At 37.2% G+C, this 19,226-nt stretch overlaps 1 protein-coding gene across 2 annotated transcripts in view; it reads left to right on the plus strand.

Moving 5' to 3' along the window:
* The window catches only part of KCNQ1 (potassium voltage-gated channel subfamily Q member 1), a 559,181-nt gene that overhangs the window by 399,970 nt on the left and 139,985 nt on the right, over nucleotides 1-19,226 (plus strand). For both annotated transcript variants that reach the window (XM_054028151.1, XM_054028153.1), the window contains exons 12-15: nucleotides 844-919; nucleotides 11,649-11,743; nucleotides 12,411-12,457; nucleotides 13,534-13,595. In XM_054028151.1, coding sequence (XP_053884126.1) covers nucleotides 844-919; nucleotides 11,649-11,743; nucleotides 12,411-12,457; nucleotides 13,534-13,595 — 280 coding nt within the window. The remainder of the gene's footprint in view (nucleotides 1-843; nucleotides 920-11,648; nucleotides 11,744-12,410; nucleotides 12,458-13,533; nucleotides 13,596-19,226) is intronic.

The following is a 19,226-nucleotide window of genomic DNA, read 5'->3' on the forward strand; positions in this document are numbered from 1 at the left end:
GCTGAAGAATGACAATTAAGAATAAATCGTTTGAATAAATCATACACATATTATCTGATTATAATGTTAAGAAAATATATTTATCACAATTAAAATTTTAAAATATAATTAAAAGTATAAAGAAAAACCTGTAATATTTTTATTATCTATTTTAAATAAAGTATATTGTTTAATACTATGTGTTGTGAAAAGCAAAAGCTTTATGGTAATCAGTTATTATAAAGTTCTTAGCATTTCTCGATTCTTTTTGTAGTTTATAAAGGAGTTTTTTTATCTTCCATATGTTACTTATTGTTAATGTTTCATATACTGCTATAGTACCATTCATGCATTTGACCACTCAACGATATTTTACAGTGATGGTTTTCCTAAAAGAACAAATTCGTGCAAGTGAAGAAATACTTGCAAAAGATCTGGAAAGAAAAAGCTATACTATAGGCTACAATACTAGGGTGCTTGTATATAAAAAAGAAACCTGAGAGCTAAAGTTCTAAATGCTCATGTCTGGGGCTTTTGAGAGAAAGAGAAAGCAGGAGAGATGGGAGGGGGCTCACCTGACACAGGGAGAGATTAATATGGTCACCACTTAACTAGGTTACATTACATTACATCGTAGCATAAACTGTAGAGATAAAATTCCAGATTTTAAAAGCTTTTTTTTTTTTTTTTTTTTTTTTGGTATGTGTGGTCCCAATAATGGTGTGTTGTGTCCACAGAAGGAAGTGTTGCTTCTTGCATAAACATTCACTTGTCACTGAAGCACTTAATGAAGGTTATTATCCTGATGATATGGCTGGAGATGATCTCTTTCACCCAACTCACTCGTCTCATTTTTTCCTACAGGCTGCGAGAACACCACCGTGCTGCCATTAAGGTGATACGACGGATGCAGTACTTTGTGGCAAAGAAAAAATTTCAGGTAAGTTTTGAACTGAGGGCTAGTTTTCTAAATAAGCCCTTTTATACTCCTGGCTTATTGTTTCTTTTATAAATGTAAGAAAAAGAGACTAGCACAATTCATATCAGTAATGGTGAGTCACACCCACTATTCTCTCCCTCCTTGAATAGGGTGGTTGTTTAGCAGCAGGTTAGTCCACTGTGGACACACTGGGAATAGGCTAAGCTGCTGAAATGCAGCCTGAATTAAAATGTTGTTTTCTGCTAATGGACTTGACCTTTCACCTGCTGTTATCTCCATCTCCTTCTTGCAATGCAAACATTCTCATATGTCTTCATTAATTCTGAGTTGTATGTTACTGTCATGCTGACTCAGTAGGCTTAGAGATTAAAATACTACTTTAACCTTGTTTTCTATCTCATACTCAATGTTAATGAAGTTCTGATAAGGGGCAGGGATGGAAATTTGTTAGCATACTGCAAGGTTTCTGCTTTGTTACTCTTGCCCCTCCTATAGAGGTAAGAAACCCCCTTCGAAGTTCATGAGATAATCAGTTATCTCTATGCCTATAGTCTACATTGACATTTCTTCTGTCTCATTTCAGTTGCTGGTATTTTGGATACATAAGCATTTAACAGTGGCTAATTAACTTTGGCCTGGTCAACATAAAAAGTTGCACCTGTCAAAGCTGTGGAGTTTTTTAAAACCAATTTAGTTAACCCAATAGAAACCCCTGTATCAACACTCTGTTTGATTTAGAATAGCTTATATTAGTGTAGCTTGTATCAGTAATTCACTAATGGAAGTCAGTGGGCTTTGTGCCTTTATATTCCTTTGGCCCTTTTGCAAATCTCCCACTATATGATTTAGTTTTACATTTAAAAATATTGGGCCTGAAATGCGGTAAATGAGCTTAGCTCCATTCATTGTACTTGCTACTCTAATTAATAAATATATAGTAAAACATTCAATTAATAAATTTGAAAATACTTGCACAATAGGCATAATAGGTAAAATTTTGAAAAGTGCTGCAGTGGCTTAGGAGCCTAAGTCCCCTTTTCAAAAGTGACTTATGATTATTAATAATGGTGCCTAACAATACATTTCCCACCTTCAATCGACTCCATCTAAAATGAGTTTGTTACTCCTTCCCTTTAAATATTTAAAAGGGGATGGGACTATTGAAAAGTGAAAAGTAGTTGGTCAACAATTATTAGCAATCCTTAGAAGCACCATTTGTTAATAAGAAATAAAATGAGACATTTATTTCCTGCAACCACAAAACTTGGGCCCTCATTTCATCAATGAAATTTATAAACGTTATCAAGATATTTTACTACTTAGGTAGTGTTTAATTATTTTGAAAACAAAATCTCCTCTGGAATATTTTTTATTATTGGTGTAGCTGATAGTGCTGCTAATGGTTAGACTTGCCTGACACTTCCCACTATAAGGCCCCGTCTCCAGTTGCTTATAACTTCACCAAACCTTAACTGTTCAGGTTGAAACTTTATATGCTGAGTTTTTGCCACAGGTCACATTTTTGTGGAAAGTTTCAACTTAAATGGTGTAGCTGTTTCTGAGAACAAGATTAAGGAAATAGTTGGTGTTTTGCCGTATTAAAAATAATTCTTACAACCGTTTAGTTGAGAAAAATCCAGTTCCTCCATGTTTTGGGGCAGGGACTTGAAATTTGAAGGGGGTTCATACCGGTGTCAAAGATTAGTCATGGTATTAACTAAGAGACTTAGAAACAATAGTTCCGCACCTTATATCTACTTCCCATCTGGGATTTGTCAAAAACAGATTTTGAAAATGTCTGAATACCTTGTACAACATTATCCACCTGGAGAGTAAACTAAAGTCCCCTGCAGCAGATAACTTGATAGATAGAAGCTGAAAAACCATTGGACTGAATAGAATGGGACCATTCCCTTCATACTTAAAACTTGTTTGTGCTTGGTACTCGATTGGCTCCTCCATTCTGCTGTATGTTTTCCCATCTGAAAGAAAACGTGTTCCAGGCCGTCAATCCAAATCCCATAAGGATGTTCTCTATCTTTCCCAACCTTTGTAATTATTCTTGAACAATTAGTCTTCGCCATTCAAAAGTTGTAAGTTTACATCTAAATGAAATATACCTCAAGGCCATACTATATGCTAATTATATGCTGCAGAATCTTCCAGTAAAGTTTTATTGGCAGTTACAAAGTTAGGAGTCGGTTTTCAAAAAAGTTCTAAGCTATTTAAGGTAAAATTTTCAAAAAAGCCTATATGACTTAAAGACCTCAAATACCATTGAATTTCAATTGGATTTATGCTCCTAAATTTATCAGGTGCTTTTGAAAACTTCCCACCAAATTGGGAGAAATCAGACATTTGAATGTACAGTATAGCAAATCTACTTTGTTCTATTGTATACCCACAAAGTGGAGTCTAAAGGGAATAAAATGTTTAGAGTTAAAATATGTACTAGCTATTGACTCTACAGTTTCTATTAACCAGTCCAACCCAATGTTTAAATTAATCCAATATTGAATGATGGTAATCTTGAAGGCTAACATGGTAAGCATGTTTAGAATTAGGGTTGTCAAAAAAATTTCATAGAAATGGTGGTTTGTTTGTTTTTTTGAAATTTTTCTGCCAAAAGTGTCAGCTTTCCATGGAAAATACATGTTTTTTTGTTGTTGAAAATAAAAATGTTAGAAAATCAAAAAAACTCAGCTCAGGTTAATGGGACTACTTGTGCTTAAAGTTAAGTGTTTGCAAGATCAGTGCCTAAATATTTATTTTTTTAAGGGTGCATCCATAAGTGTGATGTTGGAAGAGTAAAGAAAATATCCCAAATTTATCCAAAATAGATCTCAATGCAGCAAGGTTCTTAAACTGCACCAGATGTATTCAGGATACACCTGGCTATCAAATTCTGTGTAGCTAAGTGTTGTTTTTGAAAAAAGTATCAGTCAACAATGGATGGTTGGACTGCCAAAGATAAATGTTAACCAGAGCCCAGTTTCAAAGACTTCTTGTTAAAAAGTTATAATGAGAAACCAAATGGAGACTACACAGACATTTCTAATGGTGTGAAAAGTAAAAGTGTGAAATATTACACTAAAAGACCACTTTTGAGTAAAGCCGAAAAGTATGCACAATTCTGAGGCCATTTTATAACACAACCTTCTAAATATAATGGCATCATTATAATATTCTTTCCAGAGACGTTTTTAAACCATTCTGTAGAACTCTATAACAAGGTTATTATTCACTAATGAAGTCTGTAAGATTGTTTAAAATTGTGTAGAAATTTTTTCACCCCTTAGCAGAGGACCCGTGCAAGTCCTGTGCACCGCTTAGGTGCTGTACTGTCTTCACAGGGGTGAATACATCACTGTTGAGGAAAGGTTCTATAAAATCTAGTGGACAATGATATTTTGAGGGATTAAAAGGATCACGGATGGTGCCTTATGTCTTACTCTGCTCCTCTGCACAAGAGTGAATTTCATGCATCAGGAATAAATCACTTCTAGTACAGCCTAGTTTATCCACCCTATAATTTACTTTCAAAGCAGAGTACCATTCTTGAACATCCTATTGAATTAATTCACTGGCATAATAACATTTTTACGTCCTATTACAATTACAATTGTGAAAACTTTTAAACTCCTGGACTCAAATTTATGTGCACTGGCACAAATCTAAAGCACACAAACAGTACAGGAGAGCAGAACATGATCCCTGAGTCCTCAATCTAATTTTAAAGAAAAATCTATTACATTCCAGGTAAGTTTTCTGTTGACTAAATTAGTTTTCTGCAAAAATATCTTTAATTCATGCACTGTAGTATCGAAAATTTAAAATCTGCTGTACATGGTGTACAAAGCTAAAAATACAGCTTGGGGTTCCAGTGATGACATGAGGAACTAGTGTCTCTGTTGTGGTTTATAATGATGTCACCAGAAGCTCTTGATGTATTTATAGCCTTATAATTCAAAGTCTTACTACTTCCCAGACTGTATTTTATATGTAATTCAGTTACCTTGCTATCAATCAGGAATTGTGTATGTAATCTTCTATAATCACTGCAGAGGTCTCTGGAAAACAAAATAGTTCAAAGCAACCTGTACTTCAAAGGATGTTGCACACATTTGTACTGTTTGGTTGTGCTTCTCAGAAATTTCCTTAGCATTTGGTTCCCTCTCCCTTTCCCTAGTTTGACTCCTGGAGAACTGCTCTGTGCATGCAGCTGCTGCACATTCAGCTAATAAGGAACAATAATATGCAGCTGTGCCCATATTTAATATTTATCATTCATTCTTGTGCCTTCTGAAAACTCTATTCTTGAATTTGATGCAAAAATCCTTCCTCACTGTGGCATGTCAGGGTACAATCCAGACTAATAAGTAGCTCTGTCACCCCCACCCTGTAACCTGGGGTGCCTTTTACACTGCCTTGCTGCTCACCAACAGCCTCTGGCATGTAAATTACTCCCAGCTATGTCTGTGTGTGTGCTGCAGCCAGCTAGCCACAACTTGGCTCTTACCAGCCTTAAAAATTACCCCAGAGTGACCCCAATACACTTCCACTCCTAGATTTCCCCCCAGAAATGTAGGGTCCTGTACTGCCAAGCCCTCTCCTGGGCAGTACGAATACATTCAGTCTGTTACTCCTTTAAGGGAATAATATGCACACAACTTGTTACCCCAAATGCAGTTATCCAGACACTTCAACTTGAACACACCTGATTAGATAAAACAGGAAAACAAGTTTATTAACTACAAAGAGAGAGATTTTAAGTGAGAACAAGCAATGAGGCATAAAAGTCAGAAATGGTTAGAGGAAAAATAAAGAGAAGATTTCACTAATGCCTCACTTAACAAACCTATTAGACTGAAGCAAAATTTCTCAGTAGAAGCTCCAGAAGATTACTGACCAAACTCTCAGGTCAGGACCCTTCCCCCAGAGTCCAGTGCCTGCTTCCTTTGTCTCTTCAAGTGCAGTGAATGTGATAGGCAGGGAGGTGCCTGGGGGTTTTCCCCCCTCTTTTTTATAGCTTCAGTCCCCCTTTTGAAAAACATTTCCAGCTGAGACCCAGGATGCAAAGTGTTTGTGGAAGGATATTTCCTGAAGGTTTTTTTCACCTGTTTGAACTTCCTTTGTCTTCCTTTCCTTCTGGGTGACTCTGTTTACTGCTCAAATGCAAATTAAGCAGAGCACATATCCCTTTGTTTAGGACAGACCTGTTTGCCAACTTCTGTTTGGACAGGGCTGTGGAACATGTGTTAATAATATCATGGAGGGAAATCTTATAACTTCACAATGTTGTCACACACATTTTACCAGGACAATGCTGACCAGCAAATTATGAGTTTTCAGATGATACCTTACAAAGCATACTTTGTACAAAGATTATTACAGTACTGTGTTGGGTGTAAATACTGATTATTACAGTACTGTGTTGGGTGTATTCTGTCGCAGTAACCCATTTAGAATATCAACATAATCAGTAATGCTCCTAATTAGCAAAGGGATGAAACAGGCAATGTCATTGAAAGCTATTGGAACTGGCTTATATATTTTCTTTTCCAATACTGTAGGGCCTGGTTATTCTATTCCAACTTGCAAATTCCCTTTTGTCAACCAAGCTAACAAACCTTCCAAGTACTAAGTAATAATCATGATAAGTATTTCCTCCTGAAAGATCATTTACTGTGTCAATTTTTCACATGCCCATCCTAATTAGATAAAGTAAGCACAAGATAGTCAGCTCTGACTGTTAAATACACATTCCTACCTAGTAATGCACCTTAACTTTATGCACACTATCTAAGCTCTCCAGGCCTCCAACTTTACTATTCCTTAGCTGAGAGAAGCAGCAGGGTAACTTAAAAAGCAGACTATAACATACCTACTCATTTTGTTATCAGGCCTCCATATCCCATCCCTGTGAGTGCAAGGAATGCAACACCAGACCTATTGTTTTCATTTCTGTTAAATTAGGCTTGTCTTGTAGCTAAGTAGTTCTGAGTTTATAGTTTTCAGCCTTATTTTACTAGACTCTATTATGTAAGGTCATAGTCGTGTATTCAATTTTTTTGATAGTCTCACAATATCAGTCCATGGGCAAGATTATTGGCTATTGCAAATTGGTGGTACGCGAATTTATACCAGCTGAGGAACTTGCCCCTTTCTTTGTGGAATCTAAGGGTACGTCTCAACTACAATAAAAAGCCCTTGGCACCAAGTCTCAGAGTCCAGGTCAATTGACTCGGGCTTGCAGGGCTTGGCCTGCTGGGCTGAAAATTGCAGTGTAGGTGCTCAAGCTCAGACTAGCATCCAGGCTCTGACACACATACACACACCCCCTCTCCCCGACTGAGTCCAAACATCTACACTGCAAATTTTAGTCCAGCCCGAGTCAGCTGACCTGGCCCAGTCACGGCCATGCTGTGGGTCTTTATTGCAACGTAGATGTATCCTAACTAAAGGATTTTTTTTTTAAAGAGTCAGGTTTCCTGGGAATTCTTCCATCCCTCTGTCCATGCTCAGATGTATATGTCAATATACTCATCCCTGCTACTTCCACAATTCTGAAGTGACCCAAAGCTACATGAGTTTGTGATTTGCTTTGGGGTATCTGACGGACTGAACTACAATTCCGTCAAAGATGTGATTGAACTGAAAAAAGTAAATATGTTAAGAGAGAGAATTAAAAATGAGGTGATTAACTCTAGTAATTTGATAAGTTTATGGGCTAAGAGAGAAAAAATTCAAGAGGGTAAGGGAAACTGCTAAACCTGTTAGAAGTAGAACATGAGTCTGCTGAAGGTGTCTGACTCTGAAGACAGCTAAAAGTACTTAAGGGTGAACTTCTGCCCCTGACTAGCAGTCCAGCCCAAGCCCTATACAGCACTTAAGTCTCCCTTAAACCCGCCAACTAGAGCTTAAGTAGAACTGAATCAGTGCATAGGCCTTTTGCTGCCCTCTGCATAGGGGTGAATTGCAGCAGAGAAAACCTAAGAACTGTTCTGTAGCAAAACTTGCACCTGAGAGACACTTGAAGTCTGGAAATCAGTTCTCTCTCCAGAAAAGGTCACTCTATTTCCAATATCAGCTCTTAAAAACTTCAGCTGTTTGAGTGTATTTCTTCTTTAAGAAGGCTGTTGTGATGGTCCTCAAGAAGGCTGTACACATTGGGCGTACCATTGTATTAAAATACTGTGTTCTTATTTGATGGCTGAGAACAAGCTGAGTCAATTTTCTCCAAAACAGGTTGGTAGTAATTAGGGTAGTGTCCCCCCAAATGTGCTTTGTACTCTTCTAAGAGGACCCAAAGTACCAGCTGGGGGACTGCAAATTGTCTTAAGCTTTCCTGTGGTTTAAAAATGAAGTCTTTGATGTTAGGGTGTGAGGAAAGCTTTCAGAATGTGAAATGAACATAACCAAAGCAGAGGTGTTAGCCTGAGTTTGCAGAGAGCCTGAAACAATAGCTCTAAAGTGTGTATTGCCCCATTCTTTGAATGGGTGCTAAGTCAGATGCTAGCAATGATACTTTAAAAGTCAACATTATAAATTATTTCATTGCTGATCAAAGCACATAGGAAAGAAGAGGAAGATCTATGCCACTATTTCAGCAGAAGGGGGTGTATGGAGGACTAACTGGAGGTGTGTGGCAGTTTTGTACATTAAGAGGTGTAGCCTTTAACAACACATGGAAAGTGTATGTATGTTGGCAGGGAGAGCACAACTGATTTCATTTTTCTGAAAGAGGATCAGCTTTCAAAAGTTTAGAAAATACTGAATTGGAATATGAAACATATCAGTGAGGGTTTATTTTATTTTAATGCATTATTTATTTATAGGCATTCCTCCAGCATTCATCACTGTAGTAACTCTTTATAGATTAGTGCAACCATGTTTCTTTTACCAGGGGATTTGTTCATTGTGTCGCAGCAGACTGGAACTTTTGAGAACTATTTAAGAGTTGCGGAACTTCACCATTACTAATAAATCTTACATCCATTTTCAAAGCTTCTGGTATTTAAACTGCAACTTTTAAAAGAATAACTCTACCATTGTTTCCCTATTCTATGCACATGCCTTGGGTCTGATTCCCAAGGGTAAGCCTGTTGGATTCTCGCTTGATAGAAACAGTAAAGGCTGTGTTATGCAGCCTAACAGAAAATGTATACATGGTAAACAAGCTTGAAAACCAGAACTGCCTAATGTGTATATAGAGAAGAAATATTTCACACAAGCCCAGGCCACATTACTAATACTATTAAGGAGAATGACTTTATGACAATTTGGGGTAATATTGCTGAATCATGAGAGCCCGTCTCTTCATACTGAAAGTACTGCAGAAATTTAAATTAGCAGGCTTTTGATATTGATACAGTCAAATGGCAGCAGTGTAAAGGGGAACGCGGGTTTGGAATAAACCCCAGGGGAAAAGAATTAGTGGTTAGAAGGCAGATGAAGTGCCCAAAAGGAGCAGAATAAATGAATGTATTCCATGGGTATTGCCTCCATATGTGTGGAGACAACATCCATTTCATTTTCATTAAGTCTTGGAACATGGGGGAAGTTCCAGAACACTGGAAGAAAGCTGATGTTGTGCCAATATTAAAAAAGGGTAGACAGGATGATTCAGGTAATCATAGGCTTGTCAGCCTGACATTGATCCTGGGCAAGATAATGGAGTGGCTGATACAGGACTCGATTAATAAAGAATTAAGGGAGGGTAATATAATTAATGCCAATCAAAATGGGTTTATGGAAAATAAATCCTGTCAAACTAACTTGATATCTTTTTTTTTTTTTTTTTTTTTTTTGGTAGATTATAAATTTGGATGATAAAGATGATAGTGTTGATGTAATATATTTAGAATTCTGGTAACACACGACATTTTGATTAAAAAAATAAAAAGATATAAAATTAACATGGCATACATTCAATAGTTCTAAAGCTGGCTAACTGGTAGTTCTCAAAATGTAATCATAAATGGGCAGTCATCGAGTGGGTATGTTTCTATTAAGGTCCTGCAAAGATTCTTGGGCCTACCCTGTTTAACATTTTTATCAATGACCTGGAAGAAAACATAAAATCATCACTGATAAAGTTTGCAGATGACACAAAAATTGGGGGAATTGGTAAATAATGAACAGGACGAGTCACTGATATAGAGCAATCTGGTTCACTTGGTAAACAGGGCACAAGCAAACAATATGTGTTTTAATACAGCTAAATATAAATGTGTACATCTAGGAACAAAGAATGTAGGCCATACTTATACACTGGGGGACTCTATCCTGGGAAGCAGTGACTCTGAAAAAGATTTAGGGATTGTGGGGGATAATCAGCTGAACATGATATCCAGTGTGATGATGTGGCCAAAAGGGCTAATGCAATTCTTGGATGTGTAAATCTTAAGTAGGAATAGAGAGGTTATTTCACCTCTGCATTTGGAACTGGTGTGATGGGTGCTGAAATACTGTGTCCATTCTGGTGTCAATAATTCAAGAAGATTGTTGATAAATTGGAGAGGGTTCAGAGAAGAGCCACGAGAATGATTAAAGGATTAGAGAAAAATGCCTTATATTGCTAGGCTCCAGGAGCTCAATCTATTGAGTTTAACAAACAGAAAGTTAATGGGTGACTTAATTACAGTCTATAAATACCTACATGGGGAACAAATATTTAATAATGGGCTCCTCAGTCTAGCAGAGAAAGGTATAACATGACCCAGTAGCTGGAAGTTGAAGCTAGATGATTTCAGACTGGAAATAAAGCATACATTTTTAACAGTGAAGGTAATTAACCATTGGAATAATTTACCAAGGGCTGTGGTGGATTCTCCATTACTGAAAATTGTTATATCATAATTGGATGTTTTTCTAAATGATATCCACTAGGCCTTATTTTGGAGTATGTCATATAGGAGGCAAGATGATCACAGTGGTCCCATCTGGTCTTGGAATCTATGAATATATATTGCTGGACTTGTGTCAAGATTACTTGCACAGCACATCTTGTTTTCTTTGTTTGTCTGCTTACAGACCTAAAGGAGTGTTTATGCAACAGCTAATCTAGAATACTGGGTTGATGCGAAGGCCCAGATTTCAGGGAGGTCTCTAGTTCGACCTATGTTGCTTGCTAGGCTGATGTCAAGGCACAGTGCTCCGTACAACTGGTATAGCAACATTAACACACTGGGCTGATGTTAAGGTTACTTGTCACATGTCAAGGGGCAGGCCTCGGTGATACCAGTGGCTCGGTACTTTTAGCATGGGCTGATGTGAAATTGCTGGCCTTTTGGTTACTGGCTCAGAAGAGTGAAATCTGTGTGTGCAAGAGAGAGAGTTTATGGCAACTGGCCTGTTACCATGAAGCTTACTTCCAGAACAGCCCAAGATAACCACAAACCTCAGAGCAAAATGTAAATGCTCTTCTTTGACCTCTCAATTCCTCAGCCTGTCCAAAAGTACATATCCCTACGGTATGGAGACGGAAGGAGAGAGAGAGAGAAACAGAGATTTTCATGAACCACAATAAATTTGTAAGGTCCTGGGCATGGTTTAAAAAAAAAAAAAAAAACCTGGAAAGTTTTAATATTCGTTCATGCATATAATAGGGTAGAAAATCATCAGTGTGGGTTGTTTGAATAATCTGTTATTGAGGCAAATCACTGGCCTGTCTTTGTGTTTGCTGTGGTATTTGTCAGGCTCTTCACGTTTTGTTTTTGTTTTGCAGCAAGCTAGAAAACCTTATGATGTACGAGATGTTATTGAACAGTATTCTCAGGGTCATCTCAACTTGATGGTACGAATCAAAGAGTTGCAAAGAAGGTATGGCATAAAGTTCACTATCCTAAATGGTAAATGTCTGTGAAGAGGATTCTAATAAGCAGTGCAGACGGGTAGGGAGGAGAAGATTTAAAGGATTGTAAATGGCACTTAGGACTGCACAATTAGAGAAATACTGTTTGATGTAATTCACAGTAAAGGTTTCTATTTTGAGAATTTAAAAAAAAACTTAAATCATTAAGAACCATTGATCAGAACCTGGTTATTTGTATTGCTTTAGTGGGTACAGACCCTAACTGTAGACCAGTATCCCCACTGTGCTAGGCACTATACAAACAGAATAAAAAGACAGTGCCTGCCCCAAGGATCTTATCATCTAAGAAAAGATACTACAGATGGATACAACAAAGCAAGCATCAGGAAACTGAGACAATACTGATCACCATGAAAAGCAGTGGTCATTGCCAGAATCTATAAAATAGCTAAAGCACTAAGACATCCATATAGGGCTGATATTTTCTTAACTACCAAGGCCAACTTTGGATCAAATGATGTTGTTCATTTGTACTGCAAAGCAGAATTACTTGAACATTGCAACCTATTATGTGGAGAAGAGGTTTTTCAACCAAAGCAAGTGAATATTCTGTTGTTTAAATCTGAGGAAGAGTTATCTTCTGTTATGAACAATATCATTTCTTTCTGTTTACAGGTTGGACCAATCTATAGGGAAGCCATCTCTTTTTATTTCTGTCTCAGGTGAGATAATACATTTTAATTCCTGTAATCAGTGACATGTTTGAATTTAAAAATGTCTGCTCCATAAATATATGACTAAGAACCACAAGAATTTGTAAGGTGCTCAGGTACTATGGTGATGTGTGATATATCTTTCTTTATTTTACACATGTGGGAGCTGAAGCATAGAAAGGTTTAATGGACTTGCCCAAGGCAGCACCATAAATCAGAAGTCCTGACTCCTCGCCCCCTGCTTTAATCATTATACTACACTAAATAACAAGCTAGAATTAAACCTCAAAATGTAAGAGAGGTGTCTGGAATAAAGTTGATTAGAACATATTTTTGTGAAAATATCGATTAAAAATACTTTTCATTACTTACCAAAAATTGTCAGCGAGTTCCAGCCTGCAGTTAGGCACCTGAATTCATATTTAGCCTCTAGCACCTCTGAAAACTGGGTGATTTTTATGTAGTCACCTGATATTAGGTATCCAGTTTTTGAAAATGTTGACTCAATTACTTCAGCCTTAAAATGGGGATTATATTCAGAGGGGTGTTATGGAGCTGAAATCAACAATATTCATATAGAGCTTTGAATGGAAATCATAATAGAAGTGCAAAGTATTAATAGTATTTATTTGTTTTGAGATGTGGTTGCACATAGATAGATATCATCTGATTGGCCGTTGAGAGCTATTTGTTAATGTCATTTCCAGTTTTAATTTCTAAAAAAAATGCAGATAAAACATCATCCATGAACATTATCAAGGTGGCTGTAGAGCTTTACATTGTGCCAGGTTGTTTTTTCAACTGGAATTAGAAACATAAACTAAATTAGGAACCATTTAATTCTCTCGGTTTAAAGCATAAAATGAAGGTTGAAAGTGCTCTAGACTAAAGAGCTATTAAAAACCTTGGCTTGGGCTAATGCTATAAAAGAAACAAAAGCTAGTTTTATGAAATAAAACTAATCATCCTAGCAAAGGTGTTCAATTATTCTGCACTGGCGGGCTAGTTAAACACACCGTGTTGTGGCTTAATGCTATATTGTTATAACACTGAGTATTCATTTGAAAATATGCCTTGCTCCACAGAAAAAAGCAAAGACCGAGGGACTAACACGATTGGTGCAAGGCTGAACAGAGTGGAAGACAAGGTAGGCCTGAGTTAGTAGTGGTAGTGGATGGAAATGGTCCATTACTGAACAGCGCTGTGTTTCATAGTATTCAGGAAAAACATATGGCTTAAAATGGAGTAACATACCTGGCTTTTCCAAGTGATGGAAAATAATTTTAACACTGAAAGTTGCATTTTCTTCATGATCGTTTTAACAGCACAGATGAAGAAATCAGACTTTTTAATTGATCTCAGTCTCTTTTGTTACTCACTTTGTTTTTTATTTTTAATGGTATGTATTACACATGTCTCAATGCTCTACTTCCTTCCTTCCTCCATGATAGATAAAAGGCTCTGTTCCTTTAATACTCTGGTATATTACAGTCCCAAGATTTCTCTTTGATCATTGATTGCTCTGTTGTTTATATAACTCCACCTACTATTCCTTAGAGAGAGAGGGAGCAAATGTTGTTCTGTCCTGGTTTTCATTCTTTATGACAAATGGAGTTTTTCCTTTCAAGTGACATCAAGCTAGGGGAGAAAAAGCTGTTCTATAATCACAAATTAACAGTTAAGTGCTTTGCTGCAGCCCTTTATTTCAATGCTAGCTGCACATGATGAGCTAGACAGAAAGGTAGAGATTTATGTCAAATTCAGAAATATAGAATTGCCTATGTTTGTTTTAAGGATAGACAGAGTTAAAAGAATTATTGATTGGAGCCTTCACCCATCTTTCATAGTAAATTTTTTTTAAGGTTTGCAAGGGTTCTTTTAATTTATGATTATTTTCACTTACTTGTTCAGTTTGCTGGTTTGGTTAAGACTGGAAGTATAATTTGTGACGTATCTTCAGAAAAGAAGCTCTCATGATACTTCTAGCACAACTGGGAACGAGATAGACTAATTATCTCATGAGAGAACTTGGTTTTGCTTTAATTTCCAGTCCACTTTTGCAGACCAACGAGGTTTGGTCAAGGCATCCAAACTTCCAGGTTGCTTAGGCAACACCTAATCTGTGGAGATTCACCAATGACTTGTTTGTTTCTCCCGTAGTTCTCCATCATGCACCACATACATGTAAATGATCATGCTCAGAAAGTTGCTTCTACATAGTGTTAGTATGTGGTGTTTTAAAGAAAATATATAGATTGAAGAGTTAGGGGTCGGATTCAGAGATGATGCATGAAGAGATGCGTACTAAGCAATGGTAAGGGAGTGTAAGGTTGCATAGGCACCCAAACAGGTTTTGCACATTTAGGTGCTGTGCAGTGCTCATTCAAGGGTCTGTACTTGGAAATTATACACACAAATGGAGCTCATTTCTCAAAAAGCTGCCATTCTACTTACCGTATGTTGTATCCTTGAGGCAGATTAAAAATGTTGAACGTGACAAATGTTGAACGTTTCTCACCTTGGCAACTAGCTTTTGACCAAAAGATAAAGTAGATTCTGTGTGCTGGTGTTTGGAAATGTACAATAAAAGGATTTTGAGTTGTAGCTGGTTCAGGGAACAGAAATCCACTTTCTAAATCAGTGATACTCAGACTGAGGCTCGCAAGCCACAACTGACTCTTTAAAATGTCCCCTGCAGCTCTTTGCAGCACATGATATTAAAACACCGTGTGATTTAATTATTAACCAATCTAAGTTAATCAATCTGGATGCTTTTACTATGTTATTAACTAATTAAGTTACTAACTTGCACTAAGTTATTAACCAATAGAAACCTAAATATATTGGTCTTATGTTACAATTGGAATAAAATTTTCAAAAGCACCTAAACGACATAGAAGACTTAAGTGCCCTTTTCAAAAGTGATTTAGGCACATAAGGGGAGATTATCAAAGGCACAAATGGCAGGTGCCTAACTCGTGTTGAAAATTAAAGTTACCACTTGTGCCTTTGTTCTGTTTCACTGAAAGTTAGTAAGACTTCGGAACCTTTGTCCTATTTTCAAAAGTGACTTAGGCTCCGTAGAAGCTTTTGAAAATTTTACCCTGGATCTTTATTTTTTTAGACAGTATTCTGTAAGGATTCCATTTTGTTTTGAAATCTGTCTTCAGCATGTTATTTAGCATTTGCTTAAGAGAAAAGCATAAGACAATCTGAAAGACTAGAGTAACAAAAAGTAACTTTAGACCTTCTGCAGCTGCAGTAGAAATTTGATTTCACCATAGTCAATGTATTGACATAGATACTACTGTATTTAACAGAATATTTGCACTGTCCAAATGAAATGTCTTTTTTTTTTTGTCTCACAGCTACTTTCAGATAAAGTTTTTGTACATAGGACTAGCTGTATTGATTAGATAATGTGCATCTCTGAAACCAGAGATGACCTAATAAACTACAAAGAAACTAGCATCTGATGCTTAAAAACAAGGCTAAAATTTAACCCAGATATACCAAAATTAAATAGGCAGTGTTTTTATACTTCTATGACTTGATATAACAGTCATAAATTCAAGGTGTACTGATTTGTAAGGATGGACAAATAGTAATGAATTATTTAAACCGTGATACTCAGACCTCAGTGGTTCAGGAGCCAAATGAGTGATCAGCGTTACCCAAAAGAGCCCCAGTAGTGTGAATTCATTGTTTCATTTACTATCGTACTATATATTCATATTTACACAGTATGACAGGGGAAATGTGATATTTCCTATGTAGGGCGAATAAACACTCCATCTAATACATCTGTTTCATAGGTAACTAAAATGCTTTTATAAAGAGATTCAAATCCAAATTCTCTGCTGCACTCGAGCACAGTGGAGGCAATGGATGGTGTAGGGCTGTCGCAAAGCTTGTTACGGCTCTCTGATTCTCAGGTTGTTCCAATGGTCCCTATAGGCTGTCCTCCAGCTGGGCATATAAACTGACTATCCCCTCCAGCATAGCTTGCTCACACACTCCTGGTCTGGCCATGAACAGGGAGTGGCATATAAGCTGGCTCTACCCCAAATGAAGATTCCTCATGCCAAGCAAATTCTCAGGGGCTGGTTTCCAGCTTCTTTGCTCCAGCAGGAAGGGACCAAGGCATTTCAGATGCATCCATTTATCAGTCACTGCCAGCAGAACAGTTATTCAAAGTTACTACTTGCACATGGCATAACAATAGCCGAAGGATCAGGGATGACATCATTGCCCCATTGAAATCAATGGCAAAACTCCAATAGACTTCAGCAGGGCCAGGATTTCACCCCAGGTAGCTTGCTTTTTTCAAAGCTCCTCCTCACCTTACGAACCACTTCCTTCATTATTGGAACTTTCTAGGCTTTCCCGTCACTGTTGGCAAAGCATTTACACTTGTCTGTAATAGTGACAGAAGCAAATCTGTTCTAGAGCTACATGTATCATGGCTAGCAGTGGCCACTTCACAAACAATGATATGTGAAAGAGAAAAATTTCATGTTTTATTAATAAGTGGTTTTTATCCAGAGTTAAACGTCACTATTTTTTCCAACAAGCATGGTGTGTTATAGAAAAATTCTGCCCTCTTGGAAAAATTCTGAATTTTCATGCATCCCCCCCAAATACACCTAATTTCTAGAAATTAGGAACAGTTTGGGGGGGAGGGTGGTTCCTGCCAGCAAAAACTGCCTTTTAATTTTCACATGAAACACACCTTTGTTTCCACTGAAAGAGGAACATTTTTTCTTCCTGTGGTGGAATTTGCCACTTCTCATTAGATCTTGAAGGGGAAAACAAATGCCTCTTAATATTTCTGTATAAAATATCACCCATATATCTGTGGACTGAATGAGGCAGGGTCCTGTGGAAAATATAGTATGTGATCATATGTATCATAATGCATATGCACAAGGGGGTCAAATTAAAGAAGAAAAGGTAAAAAAAAATTCACCCCAAACACTTTAAATTTGTCAAAGTTACAGGCAACTGAAAACACAGTCTTATAATAGCGTCGGCCAATCTTAACTATGAGCGTCACTGCCTGAGTGGCCTATAATAAGAACTACAACACTCACTATCCAGTATGTAGTCAGAACACATTTTAGTTCAGCCATTGTTCTCTGCTGCATAAGAATCAGTGTCGAGTGCTATGTTCTTTGAAAGATGAAGCTAAATCAAGAACCACACCCTGCCCATCTGTTCCTCTAACTTGCACCTCAGAGGATGTGGCTGAGCAGGAATGTAACAAGAACAAATCAATTTATTTGCAGTGGCCAGACCTTTCTTTTCATCCTATAACATCTGTGAATGTCCAGCCCCCCTGACATCCAACCCCCAACCCATGAAATCTGGCGGCTGCTGGCTGGCTACCAAATGCAAAATCAAAAGCAGTTTTCCAGATCTGCACAGCTGTTTTATGTGCCACTGTTGATCGAACTACAGAGCACACCACATGCCAATGGTTTAACTCTCAGAGTGTGTTGAGTCTTATGCAGGAGAAAGTCTACAGCACACTCAGAAACCTTTATTTGTCACAGATCCTTTCTTCTCTCCACAATGTGACTTTTTTGTCTTGTGACTGTCATGATAATTGCTGATACTAAAATTAATATAATCCCATCCAACCACTTTCTAATCATTATTTTAGATATGGTATGCCCAATCTTCATTTTTTGTATTTTATTTTAATTTTTTTGGTTACAGGTGGACACATTCCTTAACTTCCCATAGATATTTTGATGTCAAAAAATGTTATCCTGGAAGATCAGATGGATCATAGAGTTTGGGCAAAATTTAGCAGTCCTGGATTCTGATATTCTGCTCTACCTATGTGCCAAAACTCCCACTGAGGTCAATAAAACTTCTGTCTGTGTGAAGAGCAGAATATCACAATCCATGTTCACGAGAAATTAAAATAGACTTCTCCCACATAAGATCTTTGCTGTAATCATTGCTATGGTAAAATTAGATTCTGCTTTCTTAAGAATCACTACTATAATCCAAAGCAGTTTTCTGGGTGTACACTTCTCTGTGCAAACATGAATAATTGATTTCACTGAAATCATCAATACCGTTGAGTAGTTTACATGGTCCCCATTAAAATCTTTACACCACCTTTTAAAAGTATAAAGAATACTGTGCATAACATGGTACTGTTATCTATTTCTAAAAATAAAGTTGTAAAGACTTAAATGGGAACTGCCGTAAATAAGTGGAAGCCTTGTTTTAGGGAACCACACAACACACTCAAAAGTGGGCATGCTAATCACGCAAATGAGTATGCTTCCTAAGTGTGCACTCTGTTTGCACATGTATTTTTGAAAATGTAGATGCACAAGTCAAATTGAAAATAAATTTGTCGTGGGAAGTAGTTTATAATCCTTGAAATATTTATAAATTCTCTTAATAAAAATAATCATACAGTGGTTTATTCATCTGCCCATTGGTATGATGGAAAACAGAACTGTTTCTTAAAGGTAAAACTCTTTGAGAAGTTGTTCCTACGTGTTACTACCCAATTGACAAACGTGCAGAAGTATTTTGACCCCTGGGTGGTGGTGATATGCACTTCTGTACAAATTGGAACCATGTCTCCCATTCTCCTTCATTTTATAATGACTAATTCTATAAAAAGGTGTTTGACTGTATAGATTCCCTATGAAGAATATATTGCAAGTACATGACCTGCTCTCAATATGTTAGCTAAGTATGGAATTTACTTACATTCGAGAGCAGTGGTACTTCAACGGCCTTCTGTGCA

Source organism: Malaclemys terrapin, chromosome 4 (assembly GCF_027887155.1).
Source record: "Malaclemys terrapin pileata isolate rMalTer1 chromosome 4, rMalTer1.hap1, whole genome shotgun sequence".
NCBI lineage: Eukaryota > Metazoa > Chordata > Testudines > Emydidae > Malaclemys > Malaclemys terrapin.